A 16,367-nucleotide genomic window follows, 5' to 3' on the forward strand; every position below is an offset into this window, starting at 1 on the left:
CCTGGAACTGTGTGGCATTCTTATTTGGAAAGAAAGGCAGATGAAGAATAGATGCTGTTCCATGGACTCCCAATGTCCACGCTGTCCCAGGCTTCTCCTAGGAGGCCCCCACCCCTGCCTACCAGCATCTGATTAACCCGGTCTCAATCCTCTGGCCAGCCTAGCTTCCCAAGAGGGTGATGAGACACCTGTGTTATGGCTGTTTTCCTAGCCATCCACAGGACAAGAACGATTCCCAAGTGGCAGTGCCCTGGATGTCATAGCTGAGCTCTGGAGCGGCCAGCCCCACAGACTTCTTGTGGGGGGACATATTGTATTTCCCTAGGGTGTTTATGGGCTGGGTTATTTGTAGTTGGAAGCATTTGTAAGGACCCAGGAGGCTTCCAGGAAGAGAGTGTTGGACCTGATAGCCCCACCCCCCATCCCTGGCCCCACAAGAGGCCAGACACAGGTGAAGCTTAGAGGTACAGACCCTGTCCCAAGTGAACTAGATGTCACTGCCTGCCACACTCGGGTGTCTCTTTTAAAGTTCTCCCCTGCTCTCTCTGCTAGGCTGAGCATATACGGAAATGCGGTCAGTAGTGAGCATTGGGCTGTGTTCTTCCCTGGGTCCTTATTGCTTAGATTGAGACTTTTGACTGAGCCTAGATCCTTAGGCATCCAGATTTCAGGCCCTTTCCGTTCCAGACAGCACTGATCCCAGTGACCAAAGGACACCTTCATGTGGAGAACAACAAAAAGAAAATGCTGTGTAAACGCCACCACCCACGTTCGTTCCCTTGCCTGATACAGCTCCCTGTCAGGGTGTGCATGTGGGGGTGGCTTGGGAGGCAGCAATAACGACACTCCCAGAAGGCCACCAGCCACCACTTTCTGTTCAATCAGAGTTCCCCTGACATATTGCTTACCAAAGCCACTCCTGGCCAGAAACTCCACCAGCGCATCTGACGGGGCCACCGCACCTGCTGTTTGCCAACAACGGAACTGGACGGAGCCGCTGTCTCCAGAGGCCCCATGGCAAGGTCACTAACACCTCTCACTCGAGAGGATCTGTGCACGGGGCCCAGTGGGACCAGAAGAGTTTGAGTCCTTTTCCACAACCCCGGGAACTTGCTGTTTGGGGAGGAGGTCCGTGAAACACCACTGCCCCCATCCACGTGGAAACCCCAGCCAATGAAGGCGACCTTGAAATAGGAGCAGAACGGCTTCTGGAGAGCTGCTTTCTGCCAGACATCTGTGCGCAGGGATAGCTCTCAGATGGCTCCTGGATCTAAGGACATTTGTCCTGGCATCTGTGACCAGGAAATCCAGGGTAGAGCAGAGAGATAGGACCCTTCTCTGCTGAATACCCTGAACACCCCTTCCACTGAGGGCTGAGGACAGTCTCCCCTTTCCTTCCTTCTCTCTCTGTCTCTGTCTCTCTTTTAGTCTTCTAAAAATATTTTATTTTTTATTTTTATTATATTGTATTTTTGCCTACATGTATGTCTGTGCATCATGTGCATGCAGTGCCCATAAAGGCCAGAAGAGGGCACTGGATCCTGGAACTGGAGTTACAGATGGTTGTAAGCCATCATGTGGGTGCTGGGAATTGAACCTGGATCCTTTGGAAGAGCTGCAAGTATTCTTAAGTAGGGAGCCATCTCTCTAGCTCCCACATTTTCCTTCGCTAATGTTCCTTAAGATGGCCAGGAAGGGTCCCTATCTCTTTCTGTACTTTGAATCATTCAGATTTTAAAGGGTTGCGTTTGGAGGATGAGATCTGAGCCTGAGTTAGCCTCTTCCCATCCCTCCCCACACCAGGATGTTCTGGATCACCATGCTGCTCCGTTGCCTTCAGGGACCAGGCTGCTTACAACCACAGCAATGAGCAGGTGAGGTTCAGGACAGGGAGGGGTGGGGACTGGGTCAGGTGAGAGAGGGAAGCCGGAAGCTCTTCCAAGCTCAAATGAAAACGATGGCCCACAACTATGCAATGGCTGAATCTGCCCTGATGGCTTTTAGTTCTTGGCTTTGGTATTGAGAGTGAATGAATAACCAGACCCAAGGGACTAGAAGCACTGGGGATTTTGTTTCCTGTATCCTATCATTTAGCCAATTAATTAATTAATTTAGTTATAGACAGGGTCTCTAGGCCAGGCTGGTCTCAAATGTGCAGGTTTTGATATTTCTGCCTCAACCTCTGAAGTGCTGGGAATGATAGACCAGCCCTCCACTAACTCAGCTGTGCATGTGTACAGACACACAGACACACATGCAGAGAGAGAGAGAGAGAGAGAGAGAGAGAGAGAGAGAGAGAGAGAGAGAGAGAGAGGATAAGCAGTCCGTTGGGACATGTCAATAGCCCATGTTCTCCACCAAAGGGTTGAAAATTGGAAGTTTGCATGCCTGATTCAGCCATAGCAGCTCGCAGGGCCTCGTTGTGAGGACCACCAGCTGGGCCAGGCTGGTGAAGGATTTCCACTGGCCCTGCTTAGGGGTCCACCTCATCACTGGCTTCTCAGCTCCGGCCTCCCCTTTAGGTAGGCAGTAGTAGCTAGGATCTGGCAAATCTCTCACTTTTCATTTTATTTATTTTGGGGGACAGTGATATTTGATTTATGGTGAAATGGAGAGATGTTGGCTTCTCCTTCATGGCAGTGATTTAAGGTGTTCTTCAATTTTTAAAGTAAAATATTAAGTACCACATAAGGAAACAGTAGTAGAACGTGGTAGGCGGTAGAAAAAATAAAATTGATAATGACCATCCACGTGGTTGGGAAATGAGGGGGAGGGGATGAGACCCCTGAAGTAGGTGAAGCTACTGGATGAGTTTCCTTTATCTTGCCTGGAGAATCACAGGAAAATTCAGTCTTCAGCAAGGCAGCTAGCTTAGCCCAATCCCAGCCTGCCTGGTCCCCCTAATCTTTTGATTCAGTCTACGCTGCTTCTCACTCAGTCTTCCAGGATACCCCACTGTAGAATCATCCCCTTCTGCCACACTGGGATTCCAACTCCAACTTTGGGACAAGCTGGGTCATCAGAGATCACAAGAACCATGCCTTCAGGGTACATGTGTTGGGAGGGGACTTGCAGCGAACTGACAGATAAGTAGCCCGTTTAATAATTGTGGCTCATTAGGAATGTGGGCCCAAACGCAGCCACACCTCCCAATTCCTCCAGAAAAGTGAGAAATACAATTTTAAAAATTGAAATGTCACAATTTTATCTTTCTATCCCTTTTTCTTTTGAAGTTTGTTTTAAGAGAAGATCTCACTCTGTAGACCAGGCTGGCCTCAAAGTCATGGCAATCCTCCTGTCTCAGCCTTCCTAGTGCTGGAAGTACACACATAAGCTGCTATGCCCAATAATCTCATCATTTGTCAGTGTTGACAATAAGAATCGACAACATCTGAAGGCTAGCCCAGCCTCAGGTGTTCTCAGGAGACAACGAATCTTCCGAGTGGACAAAGTGCCCTCCAACCCATGTCCCAGGAATGACGGACAAAACCAAGGATATGAAATCACCGTTAGAGCCTGGTGGTGGTGGCACACGCCTTTAATCCCAGCACTCAGGAGGCAGAGGCAGATGGATCTCTGTGAGTTCGAGGCCAGACTGGTCTACAAAGCGAGTTCCAGGACAGCCAGAGCTAAACAGTGAAACCCTGTCTCGAAAAACACAGTTAGAGTCAGTTGTACAAATCATGTATTTCCCCACAAGATGCGGCCCTCCTGTTCATAAGGAGTCATTTCCGGGTCTTCTGCCCAAAGGCCCTGCCACACAGGCCTGGGGCAGGGTGAAGGGAAGAGGGACAGGTGTCCACTCTGGGAGAGCAAAGCAAAATTGGACATAACATTGCATAGATGTTCCAATAGAAGGGAGCTTGAGGGAAATACTCGGGAAGACCTGGAGTGTGTGTGTGTGTGTGTGTGTGTGTGTGTGTGTGTGTGTGTGTGTGTGTGGAATCACTGTGTCCAGGGTCAACAGGCTTGGCAGGACAATGACTCCAGGAAATGGGGGGACCAGGACCCCACTGGGGAGTATGGATTCCTGTTGGCATCTGGAACTCACAGCGAACTGGCCGGGATGTTTGCCCTTGCATGCTCACTTTGAAAAGCGGAAGAGTGTCCATGACCGTTTCTGGTGGGGATGAGGGCAGACCATGGCGGCAGGAGGCTCATTGAGGCAGGTGAGGGCAGGAACTAAGCTGTGGTCTAAAGGGAGGGCCCAAGTCTGGCAGGAAAAAGCTGCACCAGAGGTTGCAATAGAGAGAGTGGAGGGACTCAGAGGCTAATGGCCTGGGAGAGGGACAGCGAGGAGTTGGGGGCTGAAGGAACCTTCTCTTTTAGTGAGGGCAAAAGTTGATTTTTGAGGTAGCCTGGGGAGCGCTTCCTGGGGTAACTACCCACCCGCCTCTGGGGCCTCCATCTGGGCCTGGGACCAGGCTCCGGGTCCCCCCAGACCCTCTTTCCATTCCCCTGTTTCACTCAGCTACAAAGCGCCCAAAGAGTCCCAAGGCAGCAGGGTGGGACCCGTACTCCAGAGGGCTCTCGGGGTGGGGTGCCACTCCTTCGAGGTGACACGGGACGCGCAGTGGGCTTCCCTTGGCTGGCCTCCAGCCCTTCTCTGCCGTCGCCTCGGGGTGTCTCTGCCTCCCTGCGAGCGGGGAAGCAAGGAGGGGAGCGGGCGGCGGCCGCGCCAAGAAGCGCCGGGTCACGGCAGGCTGAGGCGCCCGCCGTCCCCGCCCTCCCCCTCGCTCGCCTTCGCCTCCTCCTCCCGCCTCCCTCGCCCGCTAGCTAGCTCGCTCCTTCGCTCTCCCCGCCTTCCCTCCGCGCTCCCCGCCCTCTCCTGCGCCTCGCCTCCTCCGCCCCGCGCCCTGCGGTGCTGCAGCTGCGGGCGGCTCCAGCTGCCCCCAGATGTGGGCTGGGCGGCGCGCGGGGAACTTTCGCGCCGGCTGCGAGTGCGGGGCACCGGCTGCGGTCGGGCTGCCATGGATCCGCCGGCGGGAGCCGCTCGCCGCCTGCTCTGCCCCGCTCTGCTGCTGCTGCTGCTGCTGCCGCCGCCACCGCCACTCCTGCTGCTGCCGCCGCCACCCGCGAGCGCCCGGCTCGCCGCCGCCACCGAGCCCCCAGGTAGGTGCCAGCCGCACCCCCAAGCCCCACGCCCCTCTGGCCACCCGATCCCGCCCCGTGCGCCCCGCCGCCCCCTCCTCAAGCATCGTCTGAGGCGACTTGGGCAAACTCCGCGCGCCGCGCCCGGGGCCAAGTTGGCCAACTTCGGGGCCCGGGCGGTCACGCAGGGGGCGCACCCCGGGTGCCTAGGGATGCAGGGAGCCTTGGAGCGCTCGCCGCTCCCGGGATGCAGAGTGTGGAGCTGGGGGGCCGGGAAAACCCCGCGGCAAAGCGTGCAGAACCAGCACCAGCGGGTCCGGGGGAGCCAGGGCGAGGCGGCGCCCGGGGACGCTCGGGAGGAGCCGGTGCGGAGCGCGCCGCCTGCGGGCCCTGAGCATTGCTTGGGGTGCCCCGGAGGGGTTCCCCGGAGATCGATGGGACCCTGCTCCACCCTTCCTGGAGCTTAGACTCTCGGAGAGAGGGAGCTGGCAGTGGGCTGACCGGGAGCTGGACCGAGGACAGGCCGCCCGTGCGAGGGCGAGCCGAGTCTTGGTTGCTCCAGAGGCCAACAGTGAGGACACTTGGGCAGCGAGGACCGCTGAAGGGTCGAGGTTCATGAGCTGGGGATCAACGTGGAATCATTCCCGAGGAGCCCCGTGTCCTACCAAGGACGGTATAATTAAGGAGCGAGGGCACTCTGATGGGGTCGCCCTTTAGGGCAACTGCGAGGTGCCCGTGGAGCCTCAACTGGGAACCCGACTGGGGGCAGCCTTTTAGCTGGCATGGTCTTCTTAGGGGGACGGCCCGGAGGCGACGTGGTTCCGGAGTGGTGGTCCTGTCAACGCCCCTTCCTGGAGGCTTCCTGGTGGAATGTCCCTTCTCTTCAACTGAGGCAAGGGCTGGGGGTGCCGGGCTCCGCGGTCAGGCTCTGAGGCTCCGAGGTCTCCACCAGTCTAACGCCCCTTTCCGTTGCAGGCGGGCCCCCGGGGCACGGAGCCGAGCGCATCCTGGCGGTGCCGGTGCGCACTGACGCCCAGGGCCGCTTGGTGTCCCACGTGGTGTCTTCGGAGACCGCCCGGGCGGGGGTACGAGCCCGCAGAGCCGCCCCGGTCCAGACCTCAGGCTTGCCCGGAGGCGACGTGCAGGACCCTAGCGGCCGCCTCTTCTACAACCTCACGGTCTTCGGCCGAGACCTGCACCTGCGCCTGCGACCCAACGCTCGCCTCGTGGCTCCGGGGGCCACCATGGAGTGGCAGGGTGAGACGGGTGACACCCGGGTGGAGCCCCTGCTTGGGACCTGTCTCTACGTTGGAGACGTGGCTGGCTTAGCTAAAGCCTCCTCGGTGGCGCTCAGTAACTGTGATGGGCTGGTGAGTACTCTCTGCTAGGGCTCCTTTCTGTTCTGGCCCTAGCCTGGGCTTTGGAAACCCATTCCTAGGAAGTCCCCTGAGAGGGCGACATTGCACGAGCCGAGGACCATCTTCTCCTCCCCAGTGCTCAGGAAGGCAGGCGCTCGCCTTGCTGCAGGGGTTGGCGGGAAGGCAAGATTTTTTTGATTGGTCAGAGAAGGGAGGACGATTTATAGGAACCCCACCTCCAGCCCTAATGCCTGTGTACTCCTGTCTGCTTCTTACATATAAGCATAAGTTGCCGTGTGTGTCTGTCAGCGTGTGTGTGTGTGTGTGTGTGTGTGTGTATGTGTGCGCGCGTGCGCGCACCCGCGCGAGTTTGCGCGTGTGTTTTGGAATGCACGCATGCTTCTTTCTGGCTACCTTTGTACATATCCGTGTGAACGTGTGAATATACGTTGTCGCTCAAGCATGGAGGTATCTGGGGCCTTCACAAATGTGTCTCCGAGTGACTTCTGAGCACGTGTGTTGCGGAGCTTGTGATGGGCATGGATGCTGGCCGTTTCCTTGCATCTGTGTGTGCATATGACAGCCTGGGGAGCAGGTGGCCATGCGGAAATGCCCAGCTAGCCCTCTCTCCCTTGGCTGACCAGGAATCAGTGATTTTAATGCCCGTGGCTTCCTGTTGAAGTATTGCTGGCTATTTGAAAAGTCAGCTTTCTCCCTCCAACTCGAGCCACGGGGAGCGTTTGGTAATGAAGGTCCTAGTGCCCGCGGCTGTTTGACTTTGGGGGGGGGGGCAGTGCCTGATGGACAGGTAATGGTCCCTTTTGGAACTATCTAGGGCAACCCTGGTGACTAGAGTGCTGGGAAGCTCACCTGCCACTGGGTGTCCCCGAGGACCAGGGTTGCCACACAGGGATTCGTGGAGGAAGCTTGGATCAATGCTCAGGGCAGAGGCTGACATTGATGGTGCTGTCCTGCCACCCAGGGGCCTGGCACAGCAGAGCCTATGGCAGTTTTCTATTTTGGATTGAATGTGCGGTGGTCAGGCTGGCTGTGCCGGCCGGCCAGACATCTGAAGCCGCCCACCATGGTTTCCCTTCTAATTGCTGCTCAGGGTACTCCGGCTCTGGGCAAGTGGCCACGCTTCCAGTCCTGCCAGCCCTGAGCAACGCCTGTCCTCAGGGAGCCCAGGCTGGCCCTGCCATCTGCAGAGCTGGCAATTACACCCCAGCTCTACAACCACTGGAGTTCTTTTTATGGACACACAGGAAACATCACTTGTTGCTTCAGAAAAATCACTGCCTTTGGTCGGATTCACTTAGAGCCCGAGCACATTGCAAATGACTCTTAAGTGTCCTTGGAGGAGTTGGGTTAATTTAGGGCAAATTTTCCTATTCTCTGTTGCCTGATTAGTCCTAGCCCCACAGGCAAATCACCTTTAAGGATGCCAGTGAGTTTCCTAAACATGAAAGGAGATCATTGCTGGGGACTCGGGACAAGGGGGTGGGGTTGGCAGGGACCCCCCCCCCCCGCCGTGCTACGTGCTAATTAATTCCCACTAGAGCACTAGGAGGTGACACTGCATCATTCATTCATCCTCCCCATTCATTTGTTCAGGCAACACCTTTGACCTTGTTCATCCTTTCTACGAGTCAGCGATGGGGCAGATCCTATGCCAGTGTGGGCGGGAGGGCACCTAAGTGCTATTTGATGGGGGTCACAGACAGCTGGAAAAAGTGCCGTGTGGCAAGTAGGTGGAGAGAGACGTCATCCTGAAGATTCCAGGGGTGAGCTGACCTGGGAAGGACATGCTGAGATGTCACAGGAATGGGACACCCACAGGCAGAGGTCAGCGCTGAAGCCTGAGTGGCTTCAGTCAGTGAGGAACAACCCTGACGTGGTGGACCAGCATCGTTAGCTTTCCTTTTCTTTCTTCTCCTCTGTTTTTTTGGTCTTCCTTCCTTCCTTCCTTCCTTTCCCATCTTCTTCTCTTCTCTCTCCCACTTTCCCTTCGTTTTCTGTACTTACCTGTACTGGATTTGCTACCAAGTAATTCCCTTTAAGGTCCCTTAAAACCCTTTAAGGTCCTCTGGGCTTCCATGATGGGCGGATTCACCGAGGACCTTGACCTTTCCACCTGGTGTCTCCAGTTGTTACAGGGACTCTGGAGGGGAGGCGGCCTTGTGCATATGGCTTACATACGGCAAATCGAGGCTTTGAGAGGTGGAGTAACTTGTCCTAGCCACACAGCCAGTGATGGTGAATGTCTAGCCTAGGAACTGTCTGGCCTCCTTTGCCTCAGTGCCCCCAATTCAGGGAGTGGGGGCACGGAACTGCTGAGATGTAATAAAAGGGACAACTTGTGACCTGGCAAGCTTCAGTGGGCTGCAAGTGGATACATGTATTTAATCCATCCAACAGCCCGCTCCCTTCTCCACGAGGCCATACTCTTCCTCGATAACTGCCCTGATACACAAAGCAGGTGAGTCAGGCTGCCCTGGGAAGGCAGCTCCCAGAAGTCTTCCTAAATACAGATTCAGCTTCAACACACCCAGAGGGGCACCAAAGAATCTGCGATTCTGGTAAGCAGCTCCCTGGCCCATGTTCTTTGCCTTTGGACCATCTGAGAAACAAGGGTCTGGAGTCCCATTTCTCCAAGAATGTTCTGTAGGGCCGTACCCTTGAGTTGCTCTGAATCAGTGGGGCTTAGGGGACAAATCGCAATGGGGAGGCGGCAGAGTCACCCCGTGTGTGTGTGTGTGTGTGTGTGTGTGTGTGTGTGTGTGTGTGTGTGTGTGTGTGTGTGTTGGGAGAGATAGATAGATAGATAGATAGATAGATAGATAGATAGATAGATAGATAGAGACTGAAAAGTTCTATAGTGAAGGAGTCTCACTAGTCCTATTTCATCCAATGTACTAGATGATGCCTCCGGAACCCCTTTTCTTTGGAGAGAACACAGTTAGCTCCCAAGCATGTGTGTGCAGAAACTGTGGTGTAGACAGAAAGTGCTGGTGACAGCCGTCAAGCGGGCCCTGTGGCTGCTGTCCTGAAATACATATTTGTGAATCTGCTTGCCTGTTGCTAAAGACACATGGGTACACTTTCCTGCTGAAAGGAGGTAGGCAGCAGTCACTGATGACTGTGGACATTGCTCTCCTAATCTGGTTAGTACCGTGAGACTCTAATTGAATCCGCCCACTGCATCTATCAGTCGGGTCTCTTTCAGTTACAAGTGACAGAGAATCCAAGTTAGTTTAAGCAGAAAGGGGAACTTATTAGTTCACATGGTGACAGATCTTCGGGCATGGCTCATTAAGACTTCTGCTGTCTTGTCCCTTTGCTTCCTGGGGGCTGGCTCTGTGCTCAATTGGAGTCCCTCTGTTGTGACTCAAGGGTTCCCGCCAGTGCTGGGCTATTTCCTTTTGTGAATGAACTCTGGCTAGTCTCAGGTAGGACGATCTTGATGAAGGTTTGCAGATTCCCACAGCACTGAGACCGAGCAACACCTTGAAACCACTTGAGATTGTTCTGGCCAAAAATGAGGACCCTGGGCCAGCCAGGAGGTAGATTCTAGTGGAGTTTGGTAAAGGCACACGATGTGCCTCCATGAAGACTCGTGTCATAAGATAGGCCACACACTTATCCGCAGATACATGATAGGTTCTTTGCTAGTCACTGGTTAGAAGCAGCTCATCATTATCTACTGGGAGGTGGAGGGAGGTTGGTGATGGTAAAATTGGTCTTTTCACAGTGAATGAGGAAAAAATAACCTCCTGGGGAACATATACCATGTTGCCATGGAGGAATTTTCTAGTGTTTCTTGGGTTACACAGTAGGCAAACTAATTGATACCAGTTTCACACACTCAGTAGAAAAGAAGCCTGCAGATATGAAAGGTAATGGTGATGAATGACAGTTTGCAATCCTACTATGCGCAAGGCTGCCGGCTAAGTGGTGCGTCCCATTATCTCTTGTCTACAGATGAACAAACCAAGCCTCCGAAAGCCGAGACAGACAGGCAGACAGGCAGACAGACAGACAGACAGACAGAGACAGAGAGAGACAGAGACAGAGACAGAGAGACTGAGAGACCGCTGGTTGCAATCTTGAAAGCCAAAAAACATTTCTAATCTTTCCTGTTTTGTTTCCCAGAGATCCCCTGAGTAGCAGCATTGACCATTATCTATGTGTGAGGGCGAGAGCTGAGCGATGACTTGACTGTCTGGTGCTCTGCTCTGAGCTGGAGCACCTCATGGGTGGGTGTCTTGACTCCTCACCGGAGAGTGATCACAGTGGGGACTCCAGAGGATGGAGGCGACTCTTCCTTATACTTCTTCCCATTCAGGAAGCCCTGGGAGACTTCTGTAGCCTGATATAGGCTGGGCCACCCATAACATTCTGCTGGCTGGGCTAGCCTGGTCTAGTTCTGGGCTTTGAAGAAGGAGGTGTTCATCTTTTCTTAGGGCTCATTACGAGCTCCCTGGTCTGTCTAGAAGAGCCTCTGTAGTATAGCTAACGTCTTGTGGCAACAAGGAAGTCTATGTTTTCTTCTTGGGGGGGGGGTCCGTTGATCATCTTTTCTTGGGGTTTCCTGTTGGGCTACCATCCTGGCCAGAGCTTTGAGATTCCTAAAAGCCACAAAGAAAAATGGTGTTTCCCCAAATGATGCTGCATGTGACCTGCTGTCTTCAAGGTCACATGCTGGGCGCAGTCAGCTCAAGTGCCAGGCTGGGGAAGCTTCTAGCACTGTGGGCTGGAGACAAGGGCTGCTCCTCATGGGGGAGGGGTGTCCTCTTTCTTCCCACCCTGTCTTGGCACTGCCTGGACAGCAGTGAGCCCATAGCAGGGGACCAAAGAGGTACCCTAGTTTCTGGAATCCTCAGGTCAGTGTAGAGGCCTCTACTGTGGGTGATCTACCTACCTACCTAGGGTGGCTTTTGCCTCTTCCCTTATCTAAGACTTATTGAGTTTAAATGATGGAAACGCAGCTTACATTGGATGGAATGAACAAGAGATATTATGAGTCTGGTTATTTGAAGGTTCTGAGAAGTGCTGGCTTCAGGCCTGGCTGGATTCAGGGCCTCAGATTGGTCAGTCTCTCGGCTCCTCTACTCTTGGTATCCATTTTGGGAGGCTTTCCTCCCCTCATCCCTCACGAGGAAGCCATCAGCAGCTCCAGGCTCATCCTTAAACCAACCAGTATGATGTGGACTAGCAGATATCTCCTGCTACGGTCCAGGGTGACTAGATGGAAGACTTAGGAACTGTACTACCCATGAACACAGGCCTCCCCTCTTCTCCACACCTCGCACTGGGGCAGGAATCATAGGATTACTCCAGACTTCCAAACCTCATCCCAGTCCTTTGTGGCAGGCTGATGCAAGCTGCCCTCCTCCCCCCAGCAACCCTTCCTCCACCCAGCAGCCAGAGCAGTTCTTACAAACCACACATCAAATCTGTCGCTCCTTTGCTCTGTGTTGCTCTCGAAACAAAGCAAAACAAAACAAAGCAATCCTAACCCATGGGCCTGATAGTCAAGGCCCCTCCCTCTTAGACTTGGCTTGAGTGAATTCCCGCCCCATACGTCACTCCTTTGCCACTCTGGCTCGTTGTTCCTCCTGCGTGGGGTACTCAGGACCTTTGCACAGGCTGTGCCCTCTCTGGGGCCATCCTCGCTCCCTCTCCATTCACTTGCTTTGTTCTGCAGGCTTCAGCTGAATGGCCCTTTGTCCTGGGAGCTGCCCTGGACACACACATGTCATGTCACACTTTGTGCTTCTTGGCAACTGGCAGTGTGAGTGTTCCTGGCTATGCCTGCAGGGTTCAGCTCTGGACTGGGTGAGGTCAGCTGGGAGCTGGGAAGGGACATGCCCAGGAAGTGGGATCTGGAAGCCCCAGGCAGGCAAAGGCATGACACTTTCCCCAGACACCCCGAGCCTCCAGTGCTCCCATTTAGTCCGCTCTGCTAGCAACCACCTGGTGTCTACCTTCACGAGGCGAGCCTCTAAATGGTGGGAGCTCTGCCCCTTCACCCCTGGGAAAGCATCTGTGTCCGTGCCTAGTTTTGAATGGCTTTCTGTCCCTGCAAATCTGATTTCCTACCTTCTGGTTTAAATCAAGTCAGACAAGGAGAGGAATTAGCTCCTAGGTAGCTATGGGAAAGGTTGAGTCAATACCTTGGGACATGGGCTCAGGGAACTACTCAGCTCTGCTGGCGTCTCCCCATTGGAGTTCTTTAAAGAAAGGCATAGTGGGACCAGCCTGGCTCTTCATGACGGCTACTGAGGCCAGTCACTGTGAGCCTGAGCCCAGGGAGACTGGCTCCTCAGGCCATCCTAGGTCATGCTCCTTGCCAGGCCCTGCCCACTGCTCTGTGTTACTCTGTGTCCAGGTGTTGGTGACTGAAGGATTCTGCTACTCATTCAGAAGGTACCTCCTACCCACAGCTGTCCCTGTCCCCCATGTTCTTAGCCACTGATGAGTGACGGAGAGTGGAAAAGGTTAAGTCTTCACTCAGGCCTGCTGTGAGTGGTACAAGGGTCGTGACTGCCAGGGACGCATCTGTTTTGAGTCTCCCAGACATGTGAGGGCCTGGCCCAGCACTGAGGCTGACTTGGCTTGGCAGTGGCCTGAACCATGGCTTAGAGCATCTCACTCTGGTCTTTGAAAATCTGTAGGGATGGGTATATATGGAGCCCCTTCTGGGAACCTGTGTGTATATATGAGTGTGTGTACCTAGCCATGGAGGCTATATGTGTGTATGTATGTATGTATGTATGTATGTATGTATGTATGCATGCATGTCTGACATGTAGGTGCATGCACACATAGATGTGTGCTTGCATGTAAGTTTTTGTGTGAATGTGCGTAGTTACATGTGTGCATTTAAGTGTGTGTGTGTGTGCATTGGGCATGTGTGTGTTCTTAGCAGAGATTTCCTGCTAGAGTGGGTCTTCAGGTGGGGTGGAGGTACTGGGGGGAGGAAGACTCCAGCACCTTGAATTTCAGTGTTACCTTATACCACCCCTTCCTCCACTGGCAGGTGCTGTGGAATGAGAAGGCCCAGGTAGGAGCCTCTCACTCTGCTGCCTATGTTTTATATTAAATGTCAGCTGTCCACTGGTTCTGCTGTGCTGCCATTAATATGGAGAAGTTATTACTGAGCCTGGAGCCGGCTCCTCGGGCTCATCCATGAATTTCAATTACACTGCACACTGACTTCGGGGTGGGTGAGTGGGGCACACAGTTTTCTACTTGCTGGCAAAGGAAACTCCAGCATCAAGGACCATGGGCATTGTACTGCCAAGAGGCCAGGGGGGGGTTGCCTGCTCCAACACCCCCATCCTAGGTGTTTTGCTAGTTAACTCAGAAGTATATGGGTTTAGTGTGTAGCTACTGGATCAGCTGTGCTCAGCCAAACTGTGCAGCCTGGGAGAGGCTACAACACTGTGAAATTTAGTTGATCACTAAATTTGCAAAATGGGACTCCATCAATGCCTGCCTGCCTCACTGGGTGTCGGAAGACGAGTGCACTGTAATCATGTAGCCCAGGCTCAAGGCTCAGGGGTTGCTCATGTCTTTGAGTCTCACTGTGTAGCTCTATCGAGACTAGAACATGTTGTGTATATCAGGCAAGCCTCAAACTTGCTGCAATCCTCTCAGGCGCCGGGATTACTAGAGCCCGCCACTACACCCAGCTGCAATGAGGTGCCTTAATCATGCTCTCCCCATGAGTTCTCACAGTCCCTGTTGATGCAATTGCTGTCCTCATCATGGTGAACGGAGCATTTCTCCTGCCTTGAGCCTTTTGGCATGAGTCGTGGCGAGCAACTATAGTCTGGCTTCATCCACTTCTGAGTGTCTTCTCTTGGAGAAAGTATGGGTGGTGTTATAACCATCAATATTCACCTCGCCAACGACAGGGATATATATTCTGCTGACACTGAATCTTTTTGCATGTATCCTTTTTGCCATCACAGTGTGTGACTTTCTGAAGACACTTTGAGTGACAAGGGGTCTCAAGAGAGAAAAGTGCGAACCCCACAGGTACCCAAAGTGATGGCAATGCTAAGTTGGCTTGTGCTAAGCAATGCTATCATCTATGGTGACCCACTGGTTTTGTCATGGCTTTGGAGGTAGTATATGTGAAAAATGTGCCTTAAAAACGTGTCTTCTTATAGGTCTGCAAATGTGGTTTGATTTTGGTGATGGTGATGATGGTTGTAATGATGATGACAGTAGTAATAATGACAGTGGTACTGGTGGTGATGGAGATGATGTCAGTAGGGTGATAGTGATGGTGGTGGTGGTGAGATGGGGGATGACAGTGGTGATGAAAATTTTGATGGTAGGGATTGGGATGATGGAGATGGTGGTGACAGAGATGTGGGGTTGGGGATGATGATGATGATGGACGTTGTGGGCTGATAGAAATGGAGCTGTTGGAGTTATGGGGGTGATGGTAATGATGGTAACGATGGGGATAGGTCTGATAGTGATAGGGATTATAGTAGTGATGGGGATGGAGATGATGACAGGGATGGTAGTGATGAGCATTATGGTGGTGATGGAGAAGCAACTAACGATGCCAAGGTCCTGAGAATTGACATATAGATTTCACACAGAGGACATGCAGGCCAGCAGAGGGGCTAGACCCTTTCCACTAGAGGGGCCACTCTAGACAGATCCATGAACGAGGCATTGGAAGATCCATCTTTGAACTTGGGCACTTCTTTTTTGCAAGCAGATGGTAGGGAAAATAGGTGTTTTGATATTTTATGTAAGGTTGTTCACGTCTCCATAGTGGCCAGCATGATTGGCACAGAGCTTCTGGAGGCAGAATAGAAGGAGCTGGGAACACATGGCATTTGTAGATAGTTGTGTACCATTTGAGGTAAGGATCTCTTCCAAAAATGGTCTCATCATGTGATTTTGTTGTGCCAGTATCATATGCTAAGCTGGCTATGGCACTAGTAGGCTGTATAATCTTATAGGATCACTGTTGTGTATGTAGTCTGTCATTGATCAAAGTAGCATTGCATGGTGTGTGACACACTGCATGTGTATATGTTGGCATGTGTGCATGTGAAGGGCAGAGATTGATGTCAGGTGTCTTCCTCAGTAGCTCTCCATCTTAATTTCTGAGACGGGATCTCTCCCAGAACCTGGAACTTGTCACTCACTGATGCAGCTACACTGGTTGTTGGCCAGAGAACCCAGAGATCCACTTGTCTCCTCTTTCCCAATGCTGGCCTCACAGGTGCGTGCTACCTCACCTGGCTTTTTAAACATGGCTACTGGGGGTCCAAACTCAGGTTCTCATGCTTGTGGGGCAAGCACTTTACCAATTGCACCATCTTACCAGCCTCTTTATGTGTTGTTTTTTAATAGACTTCACCACACACACCAGTTGATTATAAAGAAAACCTCAAGTTAAGCAATTCCACAGATGAACTCCATTTTTTTTTCCTGGTTGTCTGTTCTTGTAACAATACCAGATAGTGCTCATTATTAGAGTTTCAAATATCTAAGGGTTATAGTGCTTGGATGCTGCCCTCACTGTCCAGTACAATAGCTACAGGCCACATGAGGTTTCTGAACATTTGAAATGTCACTGGTCTGCACTGAGAGGCATCCTGCATGTAAAATACAATACACACTGGGTTTCCAAGACTTAGCACTTCTTCTATCCCCACAAAAGGAAACTATTTCACAGATTTTCATTGTGTGTATGTGTGGAGGGGGCGTGTGTTGAGAGTTGAATCCGGGGCTTTGTATGTGCCGGACAAATACTCTGCTGTTGATTTACGTCCATTCCTCCCAGATAGACTGAAAGTATGGATTATCATTTCAGATAATAATGTTTGAAGATACTAGATTAAACAAAATCTAGTCTAGAAATTAATTTCATTTGTATTT

The 16,367-nt window shown here is 52.6% G+C and overlaps 1 protein-coding gene across 2 annotated transcripts in view; it reads left to right on the top strand.

Moving 5' to 3' along the window:
- The first annotated feature begins 4,887 nt into the window (after positions 1-4,887).
- The window catches only part of Adamts2 (ADAM metallopeptidase with thrombospondin type 1 motif 2), a 209,344-nt gene continuing 197,864 nt past the window's right edge, over positions 4,888-16,367 (top strand). The window contains exons 1-2 of one of the 2 annotated variants that reach the window (XR_013053258.1): positions 4,888-5,112; positions 6,067-6,461. Coding sequence is in view for 1 of the 2 variants with exons in the window: in XM_076578283.1 (XP_076434398.1) it covers positions 4,971-5,112; positions 6,067-6,461 (537 nt within the window). In the remaining variant the exon portion in view is untranslated. The remainder of the gene's footprint in view (positions 5,113-6,066; positions 6,462-16,367) is intronic. The other variant, XM_076578283.1, reaches the window with a different exon arrangement.

The sequence above is a fragment of the Peromyscus maniculatus genome, chromosome 8, assembly GCF_049852395.1.
Source record: "Peromyscus maniculatus bairdii isolate BWxNUB_F1_BW_parent chromosome 8, HU_Pman_BW_mat_3.1, whole genome shotgun sequence".
NCBI classification, from domain to species: Eukaryota; Metazoa; Chordata; class Mammalia; order Rodentia; family Cricetidae; genus Peromyscus; species Peromyscus maniculatus.